The sequence below is a fragment of the Zingiber officinale genome, chromosome 6A (assembly GCF_018446385.1).
Source record: "Zingiber officinale cultivar Zhangliang chromosome 6A, Zo_v1.1, whole genome shotgun sequence".
NCBI lineage: Eukaryota > Viridiplantae > Streptophyta > Magnoliopsida > Zingiberales > Zingiberaceae > Zingiber > Zingiber officinale.
In genome coordinates, this window is record NC_055997.1 from 150,127,779 (window position 1) to 150,145,746 (window position 17,968).

Below are 17,968 nucleotides of genomic sequence, written 5' to 3' on the forward strand. Positions count from 1 at the left end.
CTTTTGTGGATAGCTATAAAAGGAAAGATTTTAAAATTAAAATTTCTCTTTTAAATCCCTTCGTGAATGACTATAAAAGGAAAGATTTTAACAAAAATAAAATCTTCCTTTTATTCCTTTAGTGGTCGGCTCCTTGCTTGGGCACCAAGCAAGGCTTGGCCGGCCCCTTGCTTGGACACCAAGTAAGGATTGTGGCCGGCCACATCTTGGACACAAGATGGGTTTGGCCGGCCCATTACTTGGGTAAGAAGCTGGGCTTGGGTGGATGCGAGGGTTATATATATAGAGGCTACAACAGGGACTTAGAAGAGAAATTTGTTTTGACCTCATGATGAGCTTGAACTTCCTGTGTTCGACTCGAACACCGGACTCAAGTTCATCAATAATAATTCATACTGCTAAAGAGTTATTATTGAACTACCACACCAATCCCATATTACATTATGAGTTCTTTCTTATCATAAGTGCATTAATCTCCCTGTGTTTAAGATATCGAATGTCCATTAATTAAATGAGTTACTGACAACTCACTTAATTAATATCTAGCTTCAAGAGTAGTACCACTCAACTTTATTGTCATGTCGGACTAAGTCCACCTGCAGGGTTTATATGACAATCCTAATGAACTCCTCAAGGGGACATCATCAACCTAAATAACTAGGACACAGTTTTCTTCTATAATCAACAACACACCATATAAATAATATTATTTCTCAACTTATCAGACCTATTGATTTAACGAATATATCTCACCCATTGATAAATTAAAGAAATAAATACTAAGTATATGTGCTTGTTATTATATCAGGATTAAAAGTACGCACATCCATAATAACAGAAGTTCTGTTCTTTTATGCAGTTAGTATAAAAGGAACAATCTCAAATGGTCCTGCTCAATACACACATAGTGTACTAGTGTAATTTTATAGTCAAGATAAACTAATATCAAATTACACTACAACCATTCCAATTGTTTGTCCCAATCCATCTTGGTTGTGAGCTACTATTTATAATTTATAAGGAACTAATAACATGATCTTCTATGTGACCCCACACACCTTGTTATCTATAATATAAATTAAATGGACAACTGTATTTAACTAAATGCAGATATTTGATCAATGTGATTCTCATTTAAAAATAAATGTTCATATAAAAAGTTAGGCTTTTAGTATACATCCTAACAACGATTTGGGTGGAAAAAAAAATATTGGTCTATAAATTTATTGTTAATAATTGGCAGAGCATCGCATTCGGCATTGAAGAGAAGAAGACACGAGTAAAGATTGAGCTATTGTTTGATTTTTTTTTATAAAAAAAATATTATTTACCATGTATAGTTTATCTGTAACTAATAATTTAAATTTATTTATGAACAGAACATCAGAAAATTCTTAAAAAAAGAGTACCGAGCGACGGAATATCCAGTGGAATTTGCCTTGTGTCAGCTGGAGGCACGCAGTCAACCTCTACGGCCACGGGGGTCCACCTCTCCGTCGGCTTCTTCCTTGCTCGCCACGCGTCCACCGTACTTTGTCTGGGTTGAATGTAATTCGATGTGCCCGGCGACTACTTATTCCCTATCTCGTGCGCCTCGTGTTTATTTATATTTTACAAAATTACGCTATTACTGTAGATTAAAAAAACCGCAACTTCAAAAAATTATGACAAACTTTAGGCGATTAATACATACTGTAATCAATCAATTATTGAATGAAAAACAAAACTATTAAATCTATATTTAATTTTTTCACAAGAATACTAAATTTCAGGGACACTAAATAAAAACTTAATTAGACGATTAATACAGAGGAAAATCTTCTGCCTCCTCACGTGCAAACTTTAGGTGAAACTTCATCTGAATCTTGTAGTCGCCAAATGTCTTAAGAACTTCATCTGAATCTTGTAAACTAACTGCACTCATGATGAGTCCTTGTAGTTCTATGTTCCAAAGGGGTGCTAAGTCTCTCTGAACCACCACGTCATCGTCGAGATAAATCACCTTCTCTAATTTCGGAGAGAGTTGTCACGTAAGATATCATTAGCTTGCTCTTCATAGTTACTGCAATTGAGATGTGGCTTATCTCAGGAAGATGCATCCTGATATAGTTCAAGAGAGAGAACATGTTCGGTCTGAGATTTAAAAGCCATCTGTATTCCTTATATGCTCTTCTGTAATGTCGATAAGCGGATAAGCTCCAGCGGAGTTCTTCTACGGTGTTCATGATCATGGCATTCACGTCTAGAAGAAAGTCAAACCGGTGAAGTCCCCTTACCTTCATCACTACAGGAAAGAAAGAGTGGAGAGCAAACCAGGCATGCATTGAGTTGCAAGTTTTCCTGTCAGTGACGATGTGGAATACTAGTTTCTCAGGATTGGAGCAACTAGAAATGGTGGATGAGACGACGACAGAAGCAGCAACTGTAAAATACCAGAAAAATAGTGACTCATGATAAGGGAAATTTTAGAAATTTTTCGAGAATTTTTCGGAGCTCGTATGAACGAGTTTACGGGGATAAAAATAGAGTCCCGGGAAAGCCTGTTTAGGTTTCCCACTTAAGGAAGGAAATGTTTATTTTCTTAATTTCCTTTTCTATTTTCTTTTCTTTATTTTATTTCTTCACTTCCTCGCTGAAACCGTGCGCGCCGAGTTCTTCTTCCTCGTGCCGAGTCGCCATCTCCTCCCGTGCCCTAACTGCCACTCGGCAGTTCCCTACTTCCTCCTCGAGCCGATTTCCCCTCTTCTTCTTCCCTGGATTGCGCCACTCCTCCTCCGTCCGGCTGTGCCCTAGTTCACCCTCTGCCTCACGGCGAATTTGCCCTAGCCGACTGCCACAATCCGCTCGCTCACCGCCGGCCGAACCCTTCTTCTTCTTCCTTCCTCGCGTCTTTATCGCCGTCGGCGTCTGAGTATCACCCGAGCCTTCGCCTCTTCAGGTCGGGGACAGGAGCCGAGCACCCGAGTTGATCTGTTGCCGGTGCCCTAGCCATTGCCTACCCCTTGAAGTGGCGTTGACGCCGGCTCGCCACCATCTGAGTCTGGTAGCTCTCTGGTTGGACATCCATCGACCGACCATCTTTTCCTTTACTGTTGGATCCCTGTTCGTTCCCTCACCGGCACAGATCTGCTGCTGATCTCTCAGCCACCGTCTATTTAGTCTTCGATGAAGGGAAGGTTGCCAACACAGATTTGGATCTGGTCGGATCGACACTAGCAGTGAACATCTGGTATAAACAAGGTAACAACTAGAGAGTTTGGATTTAGGGATTTTGCTTAGATTGTATTTGATCACTGGTTGTAGTAATCTTTCAATCCGAGGTTGGGTTGCAAATTCCAATCAGTGCTGATTTTGGGTATTTGATGTAGGGATCTGTAATTCCAGGTAGTTGCGGCAAAAAATTTGGCAGTAGACTCCTCAGGATTTGAGCAGTGCCGAGGCATCAGAATTTGGGTAAGTTTCGTGTTGAGTTGTTATTGAACTAAATATTGAATTAGGTCTGAGGTAGAGGTAAGGTGTATAAATTTGCTCTGGTATTAAGTTTGTCTTTGGAAGAGTTCAAGTTGATTTAGGTTTAGACCTAAATCAAATTGTATAGTGGAACGAATTAGGATTCTGGTAAATAAGGAATTCCTTTAGCTGTGTGATATATATGTAGCTAAATTAAATATGGCTATTACAGGATTTTTATTCGAGACGGTATCTCTACGAGGGATCTATTTCGGATTGGACCACTGCTATTTGAGGCGGGTATCTCTTGACTTATCTTTTATGATATTGTCAATTGGATATGCATAGTATTTTATAGCTACAAGCAATGATCATGTTTGCCTTTAGTATGTCACTGTTTGATACCCATAGCATGTTCGGTTTTGTCGCTTGTTATGTATCCATGTTTATACCTTGTGATTATTGTCATGTGTACCTTAGTTCCTAGAGTAAGTGACATACCATACCTTATTGAGGTTAGGACTAGGTTCTGGATTTTATTTTCTAGCATGTGTATCTAGATTATCTGATACCTAGGTTTTTATACCATACTTGACTTGTGTATCTGACTTGTGTACCTTAGATCCTTGGATCTGACCATCGATACTGTGGTACCCATTTTATATATATATATGGATTTTTCTATGCTGATCAGGATATTGTCATGTTTAATGTCATGCATCATGATTGCATGCTGAGCGATAGTCGACTCCATTATTTTGAGCATATTGCCAGTTACATGTATCTGTACACACCACCACTCATGGGTTAGTGGTATATCAGACAAGTGTGTGGCGGTTCTGCTGTTTGGCTCCGTTGGTCTAAGGACTCAGCGTGGTAGCCGGCAGACAGTTCTTCTCTGTTTGGCTCCGTTGGTTTAGTGTAGTAGCGTGGTAGCCGGCAGGCAGTTGGACTTTGTTTGGCTCCGTTGGTCCGCTCATGGGCAGTGTGACGCAGCGTGGTAGCCGGCAGAAATTTCCTCCCCGTCACTGTGTACCGGGAGATGAGAGCATTGAGCTCCCCCATTTATGATTTAGGATAGGAGGATAGGTGTACACCGACAGCATCCCGTCCACTCGGTCACTCATCAGGAGTAGTGACGTTAGAGTGCTCGGTTGTCACAGCCCTACCCACTCGGTCTCACCATTGTGTGTGAGATGGCTGACTGACGTCAGGGGTGACCATGTCATTGGCATCATACGCATTGATGCATTTATTTCTTGTGCTTGCTGCATTTATTTGCTGCATTTGGTTGGATGCATATGTTTGACATGCATACAGGATTTATGACACACTCGGTTTGACGACCCTTTTATTCTGGATAGGAGTTCCTGGTGAGTACAGCTTCCTCAGTTACCTTTCAGTTTTACATTTCTTCCTATATATGATTAGGAAGCTGTATTCCATGTTTATTGCTGTTAGATATATCTTACTAGGCATGTCTATTGGTATTCGCTGAGTTGTTGAACTCACCCCCTGTGGACACTATCTTTTTCAGGTACCAGATTGTTTATGGAGTCGCTTGGAGTATCCTGTCTGTCGGTCCCCACGTCACATCAGAAGACTTATTGGTTTCATTTATGTTTTGTTTGTTTATGTGTCAGTGTGTTTAGTTTGTGCTCCGGTTTTGTTTCTGGAGTGTTGAAGTTGTTATGTGGTATTTTTGTATTGGTTGTTAGTTGTGTAAACCTAGCCGGCTAGTAGTTTTGTGTTCTGGTTTGTATTTGGTTTCTGTCATTCTCCGTTGTGCTTTGGTTCTTGTATCAGCCGAGTAGGCTGTATTATAAAACTACGTGGTTGTGTGTATATTCCAGCCGCCTGTGGCTGATGTATATTATGTCTGTAGAAATGCTTCAGATTGTCACCCGTACAGGGGAGGTGCTGCCGAAATGTCTTCGGACAGAGATTCCCCCGGGGCGTGACAATTTAGTGGTATCAAAGCAGGTTTACGATACTTGCTATGTGTTTTGGATTTTCGAGATTTATTTGATACCAATTTATTGGTATCAGAGCTCGATTTATGAGTCTTATTTCTGGTGTTTCGGATTTCGTGATTTAGTTTTCTCGATGTGACTTTTCAGGTTTTGGGACTTGGCAGCAGCAGGACATCTCCAAGCTATAGGAGGTATGTTGGTATATTGTTATCCTACCTTTTTGTTAGTATATGCACCGTTGACTATTACAGTTTATGACATATATTAGCATTCTTTATTAGTACCTGTCTGGTTGTTGTAGCACATATTACATGTGATTGGTTAGCCACTGATGATGATCGACCTTAATAGAGATTAAGGGTTATAGTTTCTGGTGATTTTTCATATCATACACCAGTAGTTTTTAGTTTTCTGTTATTACTAGTTGGTTAGCAGATTGATGCACATACCAGCCTCTGCTATTATTAACTGGGTAGTGGATAGTATCTATATCTTTATGTTGACCTAGCCAGTAATATACCATGTTATCTTAGTTAATTTCATCAGTAAATATTGATTTACTCTTGTTAGATCGGTCAGTAGAAGACTGATTTACGTTTGTCAACTTGGGTAGTCGTGGATCGATTTACCTTAAATGTTTATGGAGGATTAGTGTATTCTTGATTAGTTAGTAGATGACCGATTTAGTTATGTTGGTCTGATCAGTAGGGGACTGTCATACTCTATTTTTAGAGGTTCGAATCTTTGGATTATTTGTGCTTAGTTAGGTATCTAGAGCACATTTGAGTACATGACTCGTACTGACGTGGAAAAGACTGAATTAGCCTATACCATTGTCGGCTTGGTCAGTCTATAGAGGATCGATGTATCCTATTCCATGGGTACTTTAGTTTTAGACTGTAGGTACCTAGTTGGATTGTCTATGATTGCATTTTCCTGTATGATCTTTATGTTTGATTTTATTTAGTTATACCCCTAAACCATGAGAGTAGGTAGCATAAGGTTTGTGTGGTAGATTGGATTAAATATGCTGATTTTACATACTTGTGTAGTTTATACACTTGATTATTATGTGATGTAGGAGTTCTATGATAGACGGTTAAATTTCATGTAGTGGGTGTATATTTGTCCAGATGATGATTATTGTGGGTATACGTTTCCAGTTAGGATGGTTGTGGGTTTCTAGTAGATTATACTCGAGTGGTCTGATTGATTTATTGGAGGTACTTTGTCGATTAAATCTGAGTTGTGCTATGTGCAGATGTGTTTGGTGTAATATTCGAGGTATCTTGTTTATTATATGATTGTTCTGAGTGTACACTTGTGTCTATTAGGCTTTATTGGAAGTATTAAGTGATTATACTCATTTGGTATGTGTTGTGAATATTATTGGAGGTGTATTGTTGATTATACCTATGTTGATATATACACACGGGTTCAGTATGCATTATTGGAGGTATCACGATGATTTATACCTATGTTGTGGGTATGTTTGGTGTGTATTAATTGGAGGATTATGTCGATCATACCTATGTTGTGTGTGCACGTATGTCAGGGGTATGGTTGGTAGCATCATGATGATTCTACCTATGTTGAATGTAGAATGTGAGTGTCTACATTATGTTATTGGTTGTATTACCCTGTCAACTAATTCTCCTATTAGTGGGTGACCGACCCACTAGGATGATGATAGAGTTGACTATGGATTTGATTTGCTTACTAGGTTGTTATACCCTAGGCTACCCACAGTGACCTGTGGTAGAGTGACCTCGTGCAGCCTCTAGCTAGATAGTTAGTGCCTTGGGCACTTATGGATCGTTTGTGGTGAAACGTAGCTCTCACATATTATGTTTGTTTATGGTAGAGCGTAGCTCCCACATATTTAGGGATTATTTTGTGGTGGAGCGTTGCTTCCACATATTGCGGATTGCTTGTAGCGGAGCATTTCTCCCATATTTATTACAGATACATATTTCGGATTATTTGTGCTGGAGCGTTGCTCCCACATATGGAGGATTTCTTGTGGTAGAGCATTGCTCCCACATAATATATTCATGTCTTTCACTATTATCTTTACCTTCCTTATTTCTTCTCTTATACTATCGTTTGCTTTGATTCATGTTTCCGTTATATTTCAAATAATACTTTCATTATTTTATTGTGCACTCGTATGTATATAATAGTGGAGATTAGAAGTAAAGCAAGCATATGGTAGTGCATGAATCCATGAGTAGCTTGAGTGACCTCTACTATTGCATGTACAAGAGAGGAGAGTCACCATCACTTTTCTTGTGAGGTTATTCTGTTATCATTCTCAATTTATTGATTGTGGATTGAAGTTATCATGCTTATTAATTAATGTATGAATTGAATTCATGAATGCTTAAGTCATTTGAATTGAAGAATCGTAGGTAACTTTCTTTTCACTATTTTCTAAGCATGATTAAGAATTGCTAGGTGGATACATTTTGTTATTTTCTTCTTTTATTTACTTGCTCGAGACGTGCAAGAATAAGTATGAGTGAGTTGATAAGTAGTATTTTTATGTGATATTTTAGCTCTCATACTTAGCATTTGCATCCTTTCATTCACTTAAATCTTGCTTAATATCATAATTCACGAGTTATGATATATTTGTGAGCTTATTATAATCTTTCTCTAATTTTAACATTATTTCATGATTTTGTAGGGAATTAAAGAGGAGCCATAGACATGAGTTGAGTCAAATCAATTGGAGGCAATGCTAGGGTTGAGCATGAGCTAATTTGAAGAGCTTAGTTCATTTCATTCCAATTTGGATCAAGAAAGAAGAATCCAATCCAATCACAACAATCCACTTCTAAGCCTACACTTCTAAGTCTAATTCTAATAGCCCAATTTCAATCCTTATTAGTTATTGGATCCAGATCTAAGCTCTAATGGATCCAAATCCGAAATCCATTAAGAAACCTTCCCTAATTCATTCACGCGGATGAACAGTGCCCGACCCCCTTTCTGTTCGCGTTTTTCTTCTTCTGCTAGGGCTCGCGACCACCGGCGGCGTCCCCTTCCTCCTTTCTTCTCCTCACCACCGGCCGGTGGCATCTTTTCTTTCCTTGCCGCCGGCCGGCCAACTCTTTCTACTTTCTTCTCTTCTCATCACTGTGCGCGTCTCTTCCCCGCACGCCGACGCCCCCTTTCCATTTCTTCGCACGATCTTCTCCGATCCGACGACGACAACAACTCCGGCGGCCTCTGTGAGCGACGGCGACCTCATCTTGGTGTTATCTGACGGCGTAGTATTCTTCTCCGGCGGTGAGTTCCCTTGTCTCTCGACCTTGTGCCGGCAGCCGACATCTAGGGCTTCGGAGTGGTTTTCTTCCAGTGAGGCGTTTCCTCTCCGGTCCTACTGCAGAAGATTCCCTCGCGGTTGTGGGTTGTAGAAGGAGGGAGTTTCCGGCGGTGCTTCTCCGAAGCTACACCAACCTTCATCCCAATTTTCGGCAGAACTCACTCACTGTGTGCTGTGGAGATTTTCTGTGGATGGCGTTCCGAAGCAGAAGAATCATCCATTTCATTGAGCAATTCCATTCCAATTTCAGTCGGACACTACACTTCACCATTCGTGATCAGCGGTTAGTCATGTGTTGCTGTCCACCTGTTATGGTGTTCCAGATCTGGGTCTCCGTGTGACGATGGAGGTAGTCGATTGGTGGTTGATCACAAGAAGAGGTTTGGATAGTGTAGTTTATTTTACTGTTTAGTTGTTACTACTTTCGTGTTTGATTTACTGTTATTTCCTTATGGTGCATGTTTGATTGTTATTTTTAGTACTTTGTTTAGTTTCACTATGTATGATTGTTGATTCTGTATCATAGTGTGACAATGTGATGTAGGTTATCAATTATGCATACTTAGATTTCGTTTAATCGCTGTTAAGTTCATTTAGTTTAATTGCACTTGTCTTTGTTTGATTGCTGCTTTCTTTATGCATGTTTCTTTTGTAGAAGGGATCCTCACAACGTAGAGTGACACTGCGCTGTGAGTTAATTTTTGCTGGTTAGTTAGAATTTCATTTATTGTATTAGATTTAGAAAACTCCAAAACAAAACCCTCCTTGTTCGATTTTGTCTGAAAACAAATGTCCTATCACTAGTTCCACGTGAGAGACGACCCGGTCCTCTACTATACTACCTTAGTGTAGGTTAAGAGGTTCGGTAGATTAGAAATGAATTAATTTGATCCTGTGCAAGTGACAGTTGCGCGCTTATATCAAATTTTAAAAAACCATGTTTCCATGGATTGAATCATGCTTATGAAGGTTATTCTATTTTTCCCCACATGTTTCTTACTAATCTCCTTGTTAATCATCAATATCATTTTCTTTCTTTCATTTCTTAATCTTTTGGATGTGGATACCTAGATTGTTATATGATGAATTATTTGGCCAAGATGGATAAAGTTTGAGTGTGGAGGAAGATTTCGCATGAGTTTGAAATTGTAAAGATTTTGTAAGGATTTACGAAGCTTGGTACATTTTCTTTGTGTTTAAGTTGTGTGGGGAAGATGTTGCTTTATTGCTTTAAGAATATTAAAAAAAATGAGAAGTCACAGAATGGATTTTGAATTCTGTACCAAGAAGAGTTTGGAGCTACATTGTGTTACAAATTTTATTTCTTCTTCAGTCATTCAAAGATTAGTTCAATCTTTACAGTAACTCAAAGTTTCTGAAATAGACAATTCAAAAATTCAATTATTTTTGCCAAGTTGTTGATTTTTTGTGCCAAGTTACTGATTTTTGCGCCAAGTGTTGACACTGTTTTTGAGTTACTGAGGTTTTGAATGTAAGCTCTGAATATTGCAGTGCTTAATGCAATCATTTTCCAAGTTTAATCCTTTGAACAGCAATATGAAATTATGGAATTGGACACTGTAGATGGAGATTTTCATACAGGAAATTCAGAGTGTAACTTCACTCAAACCATTAGGGAACATGTGTAGAAGGGAAGACTTTAGAATGATCCATAAGTTAATGAAGTTTACTTGATAAACGTGTGAACCATTTGAAGTTGAAATTGGAAAGGGCAGTGGAGAGGTTGAGAAATTGTGTCAAATGAGTACCAAAATTTTGGAGCAGCACTAAGTCATTGAAAAACTCAAGTGGAGCTCTTGTACTTTTAGTAACAAATGGTATGATGTCTTACCATGACCTCCATGAATTATATATCTGAATTTTAGAAGCTTGGAATTATTGAAACAGTGAAGGAAAATTCAGAAACTGTGAATTACTGAAACTGAAGTTAGAAAACTGTGGGTGACAGTGAGCATGTAGTGCTACGAAGCATGAAACTGGAAGCTGCTGTAATGAGAAGTAATTTGTTGCAAATCAGATAAAGTTTGGCGGCTTCAATTTGGAATCAAGTTGGAATTTTCTCTGTCATCTTTTGCTATTAAGTCTTTAAAACTCCATCGAGCTTAATCCCATATCTAATCTGATCTCAGAAAAAAAAAAACTCTGTCAGCAGAGTTTGTCAAGGCAGAATTTGGTGCCAAAATGTTTATGTTATTTTTGGATAGTAATAATCTTACCAAGTGTTTCAGTTCATGATGGAGAACAGTGGCAAAAAGGGAGCAAGAGCTGAATGAATGGCAGTCTTTGACAATGACAATTTCAATTAAAGCTCAACTTCTGCACGACTCAATGCCTGCAACTTCTTTGGACCTGATTTCTCGGCTGTGATTCTGAAACTTGTTGAGCTAAGTTCATTAAAAATTATTGATGGAATGCATACTCTTCTTGCTGATGCTGAGGAAACTCAGGAATAAATTGCATTACATAAAACATAATCTGTATCAACTCTTGTCTGCCACATAGCTCTTGTGATTCTTAAATCAGTGAAATGCTCAAAAATCAGGTTTTGATGCTGGAAGAGTGAAAAGATATATTAGATTGAAGAGATGATGGATTTTCAGAAATGAAGAGAGAATTGTTTAAGAGATGATGAATTATATCTCTCTCATTAGCAAATAGTGAAGATTAAAATGTGAGTTTTACATGGATAGATGTGTATGTTATGGACAGATAATAAAAATTCTGAAACTGAAGATTGAAGTAGCAAGGTTTAGGAATCAGTTTAATGTCTGAAATTTTCAGAATTGTTTATACACCTGTTTCCTGGAGTTCTAAATTACAGAAACTTCCTAAGCAGAGTATGGAATTGATTTCCAAATGGCTGGAACTATTTTACTGATTTTAAATCTTTGAGATCTAAAGTCCTAAATCTGAAACCTGTTGCTGCTGTAAGTTGATTTTCTGAATTCTAAAAATCAGTGTATTAAATTCTTATCAGCAGTTTTTGAAATTAGTGAGACAGTCACGTGAAGCCTTGGAAATTTCAGAAACGGAAGCAAAAACAGTGAGAATTGCAACTGTTGGTTATCTGATCATTATGGATCAAGATTTAAAATTTAATTGATGAGTACCATTCCACTCATGAAGCGGTTCAGAAGGTAATATGAATTCTGAGAATTTGAAGTTGGAAGCTGCAATTGGGAGTTAGGTTCAGAAATGCAATGCAGTAAGGCAGCACAGAATTCAGTTTTAGGTGTTGTATCAAATGTGTATCAATTTTTATCACCAGCTCTCAAATAGTGAGGAAAAATAGAGGAGCTTTGGCATTCATAGTAACAAATGGAGTTCATTTATTTCCATGTTTTCTACAATTGGATGGAATTGATTTATGATTTCTGAAATACTCAAATTGCTGAAATGAATTCTGCTGGAAGCCGCTGTTTGCTTTTAAATGGTTGAAAATAGTTCTGTTTGGTTGCTTTAATGCAACAACATGAAATAATCTTATCTTCCAGCTAACCAAGGGATGAGTTCTAATTACAAAAGAGGGAAACAGCAAGAAATGCAGCTGGAAGTGAAGCTGAAAACCATAATTCTGAAACTGAATTCTGTTTTCAAGAAAGTTCAGTTTTGTGCCAAAGTTTTCTTGATGTTTCTAATCTGAAATGAATGGAATTCAATCTCCTCTTGATTCAATATCAAATGAGCTATCTTCCAAAGCTAAATTTGCTGAAAATTTTACTAAAATGACCTTGTATCAAAATCTTGAGACTGCAAGGTAGATTCAGAATTGAAACTAGTCTTATTTTAAAATTTCTATTTGGGCCTGATTTTTCTTTGTATTTAGCTGTGAATTCATTCCATTGGATTCTTAGTTTCTGGAACAAGTAGTAAAGTGAATTATAAGATGCTAGAGTTGAAGGAATTAGCTGGGACTGAAGTTGATAACACAACTAATACTATCTCAGTGCAGAAATGGTATCAGTATGAAATGCTGTTTTTATTGGAGAACAAATCTGCTGTTTCCTTAACTACACTAAACATAGGAAAACATCTTTGAGCTGAGTGAGAAACAAGTGCTAAAGGCAAATGAAGAAACAGATTTTAAAAGCTATTATTGGGAGTTATATTCACAAAGCAGTAAAGGCATTAAGTTGAAAGACAGAATTCAGTTTTCGAGTTGTATCAATTGCGTACGAATCTTTTATCACCATCTTTCAAAATAGTGAGGCAGAACAATTAAACTCTTGTATTATCTGTAACAAATGGTTTTCATCTCTTTCTATGACTCCTCAAAATGTATGGAATTAATAGAGGATTTATGAAACTCTCAAGCTGCTGAAATGCAGAAACAGTGATGTGTTAGAGCTACTGGTAACTTGATCAAGAATAAAAATTTGAACTATAATTGGGGAGTACCATTCTATTCATGAAGCACTTCAAGATGGTATCATAAACTTAAGTGCAGCTGCAAATAAGAATGGATCAAGGAACTGAAACTGTAACAGAAATGAAAGGCTGCTGGAATTGAGCTGCACATTGCTACTGCATGGAAGTCAGAAGCTAATCACATTTATTAAGAGACATATGTTGTAGAAGAGATTTGGGAATGTTAAGGAAATCAAATGAAGCTTAATCTGAAATAAGAACTCTTGTGAAATATAGTGGGTTGTGGGGAGTTTGTATCAAAGTTGTATCACAATTCAAGAGTAGAATTCAAATCAGTTATGATCTCAAGTGAAACTCTATTAATTTCAGTAACAAATGGTTTCTCATTTCATTCCATGGCTTTTCAAACTGAATTTTGTGGAAACTAGAAGCATCAAGTATATGAAAATAGAAGATTTGAAGCTGCAGAATTAGTGGTTGACATGCTGGAAATCTGAATAGTATGGATCAAGATTCAAAATTGATTTAATAGAGTAGACTGTTAGAGAGTTGCTGATATGCATATATGAAGTACTAATGGTAATTGAAAGGAAGTTAATGGAAGTAACTCGAACTCTGAACTCTAAAATTTGTCAAAACAGAATAGCAGTGAGTAATTTTAAGTAGAGAACTTGACTTCCACAGCTATTTGATGTTTCAACACGCTCAACTATGCTTTAGTTTAATTCTTTCTTACCAATGAAGTGCAAATGAGGAAACAAAATTTCGGAATTGAAACGAGTGACAGAAATGCTGGAATGCAGTTTGGACTTTGAAAGAGTTGTACCAATCAGTGAAAATGATACTCTGAGCTGAGATAAGTAAATTTTAGTTCTTGTTAATTGCTTGCTAAATGAAGAATCAACCTGGGAATTCTGTAACTCTGAAAACAAGTTGTGACAGTTCTCTTACAAGTAATTTTCAGAAATCAGGTTTGTGATGAATTTTGGGAGGTTGCTGGATGGTGCACCAGTGAAGAAATTGTGAGAAGTTTTTGTTGATTTGAAGGGAGTTCTGATTTTCCAGAAATTAAAAGAATTAGAAACTGATAGAGCTCTAGATAGAAGACCAATGAAGTTGTAAAATGAGGTATCGGCAGCAACAAGCTTGTTCTGAGATGATCAGAAATAGTATCAAATCTGCATATTTGAAACTGTTTTATTAACTTAGAGTAATATTATTGAGTTTTATTGCTTGAGATGATCAAAGTTTTAAGTGTGTGTTTGACATTTGGTAAGCTTCTTTGAATGTGATTTCTGAATTAATTGTATTGTGTGATTGGAACTTTTGGTACTGGATGGAAATTCATTTTTAAGCAAGTTTGATGAATGCTCAAGAAGGTAGTAGTAGCAAGTTTTGGAAGATTACATGAGTTGAGTTTTCAAGTTACAAGCTGAATTTGTTCAGGAAATTTTTCACTTTGAAGTTGGATCCGAATTTTGGAAGAATATTGAAGGCTATTTAGTTTGGATAACTACATATAAAGTAAAGATCAAGGCTTGATCAGAGAAAAAGGTGGAACAGAACTGAAATCTTTTCACTTAACAGATTTTGTGCCAAGTTGTTAAATTGTGTTTTGGATTTAATATGAACTGAATTTAAGCTGCTAATTACTGGGTACTAAATGAGAAAGGTTATAGAGCTTAAATTTCAAAGATTGAACTGAAAGTTTTGGGGAATAGCAGAAATTGGAGATGAAGTTTGAAACTTAGATGAAGAAGTGCATGAGGCTGAAATCTGTTTAGTATGTAGGAGCTGTAGTAACTTGATCAGATTGTTTCTAATCTGAAATGAATTGAGAACAAGTTTCAGCCAATGGAGTGTAAAACGAAACTTTTACAGAGACCCAATTCTTCAAGATTCAAACCCAGACACTTTGCCATTCAAAATTCAAAAATAACAAATGCAAAATCAGCTCACTTCTTTGAAATTCTGGAATTTATTACATTGTTATGGATTGAAAAGAAGCTGAATTTGGGAAACAATTATTGAGCATTGGAGAGTAAATCAGAAAGAAGGGACGATAGTTGAGCATGGTCAAGAAGTTCATCTATATAGCATTTTTTAGTGTCCATGTCTTCCATTATACCTTTGAATTGTATTTTCCTTATTTTTTTTCTTACACAAACTCTCATTTGATTTGATTCATGCTTTCTTTGCCATCATTATAAACCTTCATAATTATGTGTTATAATGCTTTGGATAGTGGTTAAGAGTAAAAAATAAGCAAGCTTATGGTAGTGAATGAAACATAAGTAGCTTGAGTGATCTCCACTATTGGTTACATTTGAGATTAGGATGAGAGCCACAAAACTTACCTTGTGAGATTTAGCTGTGAAATCATTCTCAATGCAATCAGTTTGGATTGAAGTCATTATGTAGTTAACCAAGGTAAGATTTGAGTCCATGAATGCTTGAATTGCTGAAACTTGACAATCCTAGGTAACTTGTTTTAATTATTTTCTAAATATGAATGAGAATTATTAGAGGGTACAACTTTAGTTGTTTCTTAAGTTTTGTTCACTTGCACGAGACGTGCAAGAATAAGTGCGGGGGATTTGATAACTCATTTATCTGACATATTCTTTTGAGTTGATATTGGGGTTATTGGATTTAATTGCATGTGTTAGTATACAATTTTTATCATACATGTATGTGGATGATTATTTTGAGCTTAAGTGCATTTCTCTTCTAATTCATAATATTTTCTCACAATTTGATGCTTGTTTTGTATGACACTTAAATTGACTCCAAGTGGTGCATGATCATGGGTCAATAAGTGGTTCATCTAACCAAATGAAGAAGCTCAAACTCAATTTGATTCAACCCATTCCAAGGAGCTTAACCTAAGTCAAACTCACCTCACCAAAACCCTAAATTCCCCACTAAACCAAACCTAAACCCAACCCAAAGTTCAGCTCAAAATCTAGTATAAAAACCCAGATTTCGCGGATAAACAGTGGCTTGCGCTACTGTTCATCCGTGACATCTTCTTCATCGCGCGCCCCTTCTCCACTTCCAGATCCATCTTCCGGTCAACTTCATCGGCGACGAGGTTCCCAGCTACTGGCGATCAGCTTCCGTCCATCTGAGCTCGCTTAAAGGCGTTCCTGCGGCGACAATTCGACTCTGGATGCTCTGTTTCCGTCGATGAACAGAGGCGTTCCTCCGTTTCAGCGATTTCGCCCACAGCAGTGTCCTCGGCGGCATTCCTCCTGTGGCACTAGATCCCTCCCGATGACATCCCATTCTCTAACAGTGCCTCATCAGATCAGAACTACATAGTTTCATAATTGGCAGTTTGTTCTTCACAACTTCGCAGAGAGGGTTTCTTTGCGCGATTGTTGGTGAGATCGAACTGAGTTTAGTTGCTGAGATCTTCTTCGATTGTCGAAGTGAGGTTTCACCGAGCTTCCTTGTGTGACGGCAAGGAGAAGTTTCTGTGTAGAGTGGTTTGGTGTGGAGATGGTTTAGGTTTTATTTTTGCATTCTTTTTATTGTTGATAGATTTAGATTTCAATTTGTGTTATTTAGATTCAGTAATCAAAGGTCTTTTTAGCTTAAGTGTTTGAATTCAAGTGTATTGGGTAATTTAGTTTCAATTGAATTTGAAGTTGTTGTTAATCTTGCTTTAGCTTAGATTGTAATACTATTGAGTAGTTTAGTTTATGTAGTTAAGATTTAATGATTGCTGTAGATCAGGTTTCATTTATGTCTTACTATTTCATTCTTAGTTTAGTTATGTTGATGATGAAACCCATTGCGTAGCGTGACAATGTTTCATGGATTGATCATTGACACTTAGTTAGATTGCGTCCAAGCATTAGATTTCATTTACGCAGTAGATTAGTTTTCTATTTGCTCTATTTTAATTTGTTAGTTTTAGAATTCAAATCCAATCCCCCATTTACATGTCAAAAATCCCAAAATTATAAATAACAAACAATTCCATATTACCATCCTACTGTTAGTTCGTTGAGAGATTCGACCCTGGGCTCATTATTACAACATCATTGTATAGTTAAGGAGTTCATTGAATATAAATTGTAAAATTTGATTTACGGGTGTGATAGACTCATCATCAACGCGCATAGGCACCTCTCACACGAGGAGGCACCTCCAATGATCAAAGGCACTTCCCCGCGTGAGAGGCGTTTATGCACGTTGTGTAGGCTAACAATCCTCTCTCTCTCTATATATATACACACATACACCACACACACTAAAATGATATCGTGTCCAACTCTTCATACGCGATTGAGGCGTCTGGAATCGATCCAGGCGCCTCAACTGTTAAATCAACTTTTTTTTTACTGAGGCACTTGAATGCTTCAATTGGTATCAGCGTTTTTTTTTGTTTATTTTTTTTTAGCTTAGAGTTAAGCCAATTAGATTTTGTCTTCAGGGTTTAAGGATTGGACTATAGTGTTTAAGCTAAAAAAAAATTTTAGATGCTCATGAGATATATTATATAGTATTTAGGGTGCAATTTTTTAAAATATTTTTTAAGCTTTGAGTTTAGGATTTGGGATTTAGGGTGCGTAAATTTTTTTAGGGTTTAAAATTTATAACTTAGGGTATACTATTTAGGGTTTAGGATTTTTTTTTTAAAAAGTAATGCTTGAGGCACCTGGATTAATTCTAGGCGCCTCGAGCACCTGTCACACATATGTGTTGATATATATATATATATATATATATATATATATATATATAGAGAGAGAGAGAGAGAGAGAGAGAGAGAGAGAGAGGTTATAGTCTGCACACCCATGGTGGGCACGGTGGG

The 17,968-nt window shown here is 37.2% G+C and overlaps 1 protein-coding gene and 1 long non-coding RNA gene across 2 annotated transcripts; one reads left to right on the forward strand and one right to left on the reverse strand.

Moving 5' to 3' along the window:
* Positions 1-1,801: 1,801 nt before the first annotated feature.
* Positions 1,802-2,679, reverse strand: LOC121995504 (probable galacturonosyltransferase 14). The gene is made up of 3 exons (XM_042549230.1): positions 2,640-2,679; positions 2,003-2,422; positions 1,802-1,914 (listed from the first exon to the last, which is right to left on the reverse strand). Exons 1-3 carry the CDS (start codon positions 2,677-2,679, stop codon positions 1,802-1,804), a joined length of 573 nt encoding a protein of 190 aa, XP_042405164.1.
* Positions 2,680-8,396: 5,717 nt separating this feature from the next.
* LOC121998757 lies at positions 8,397-14,460 on the forward strand. Its single transcript, XR_006116574.1, has 2 exons — positions 8,397-9,134; positions 10,267-14,460. It is a non-coding gene; the product is annotated as an uncharacterized LOC121998757 (long non-coding RNA).
* Positions 14,461-17,968: the final 3,508 nt, after the last annotated feature.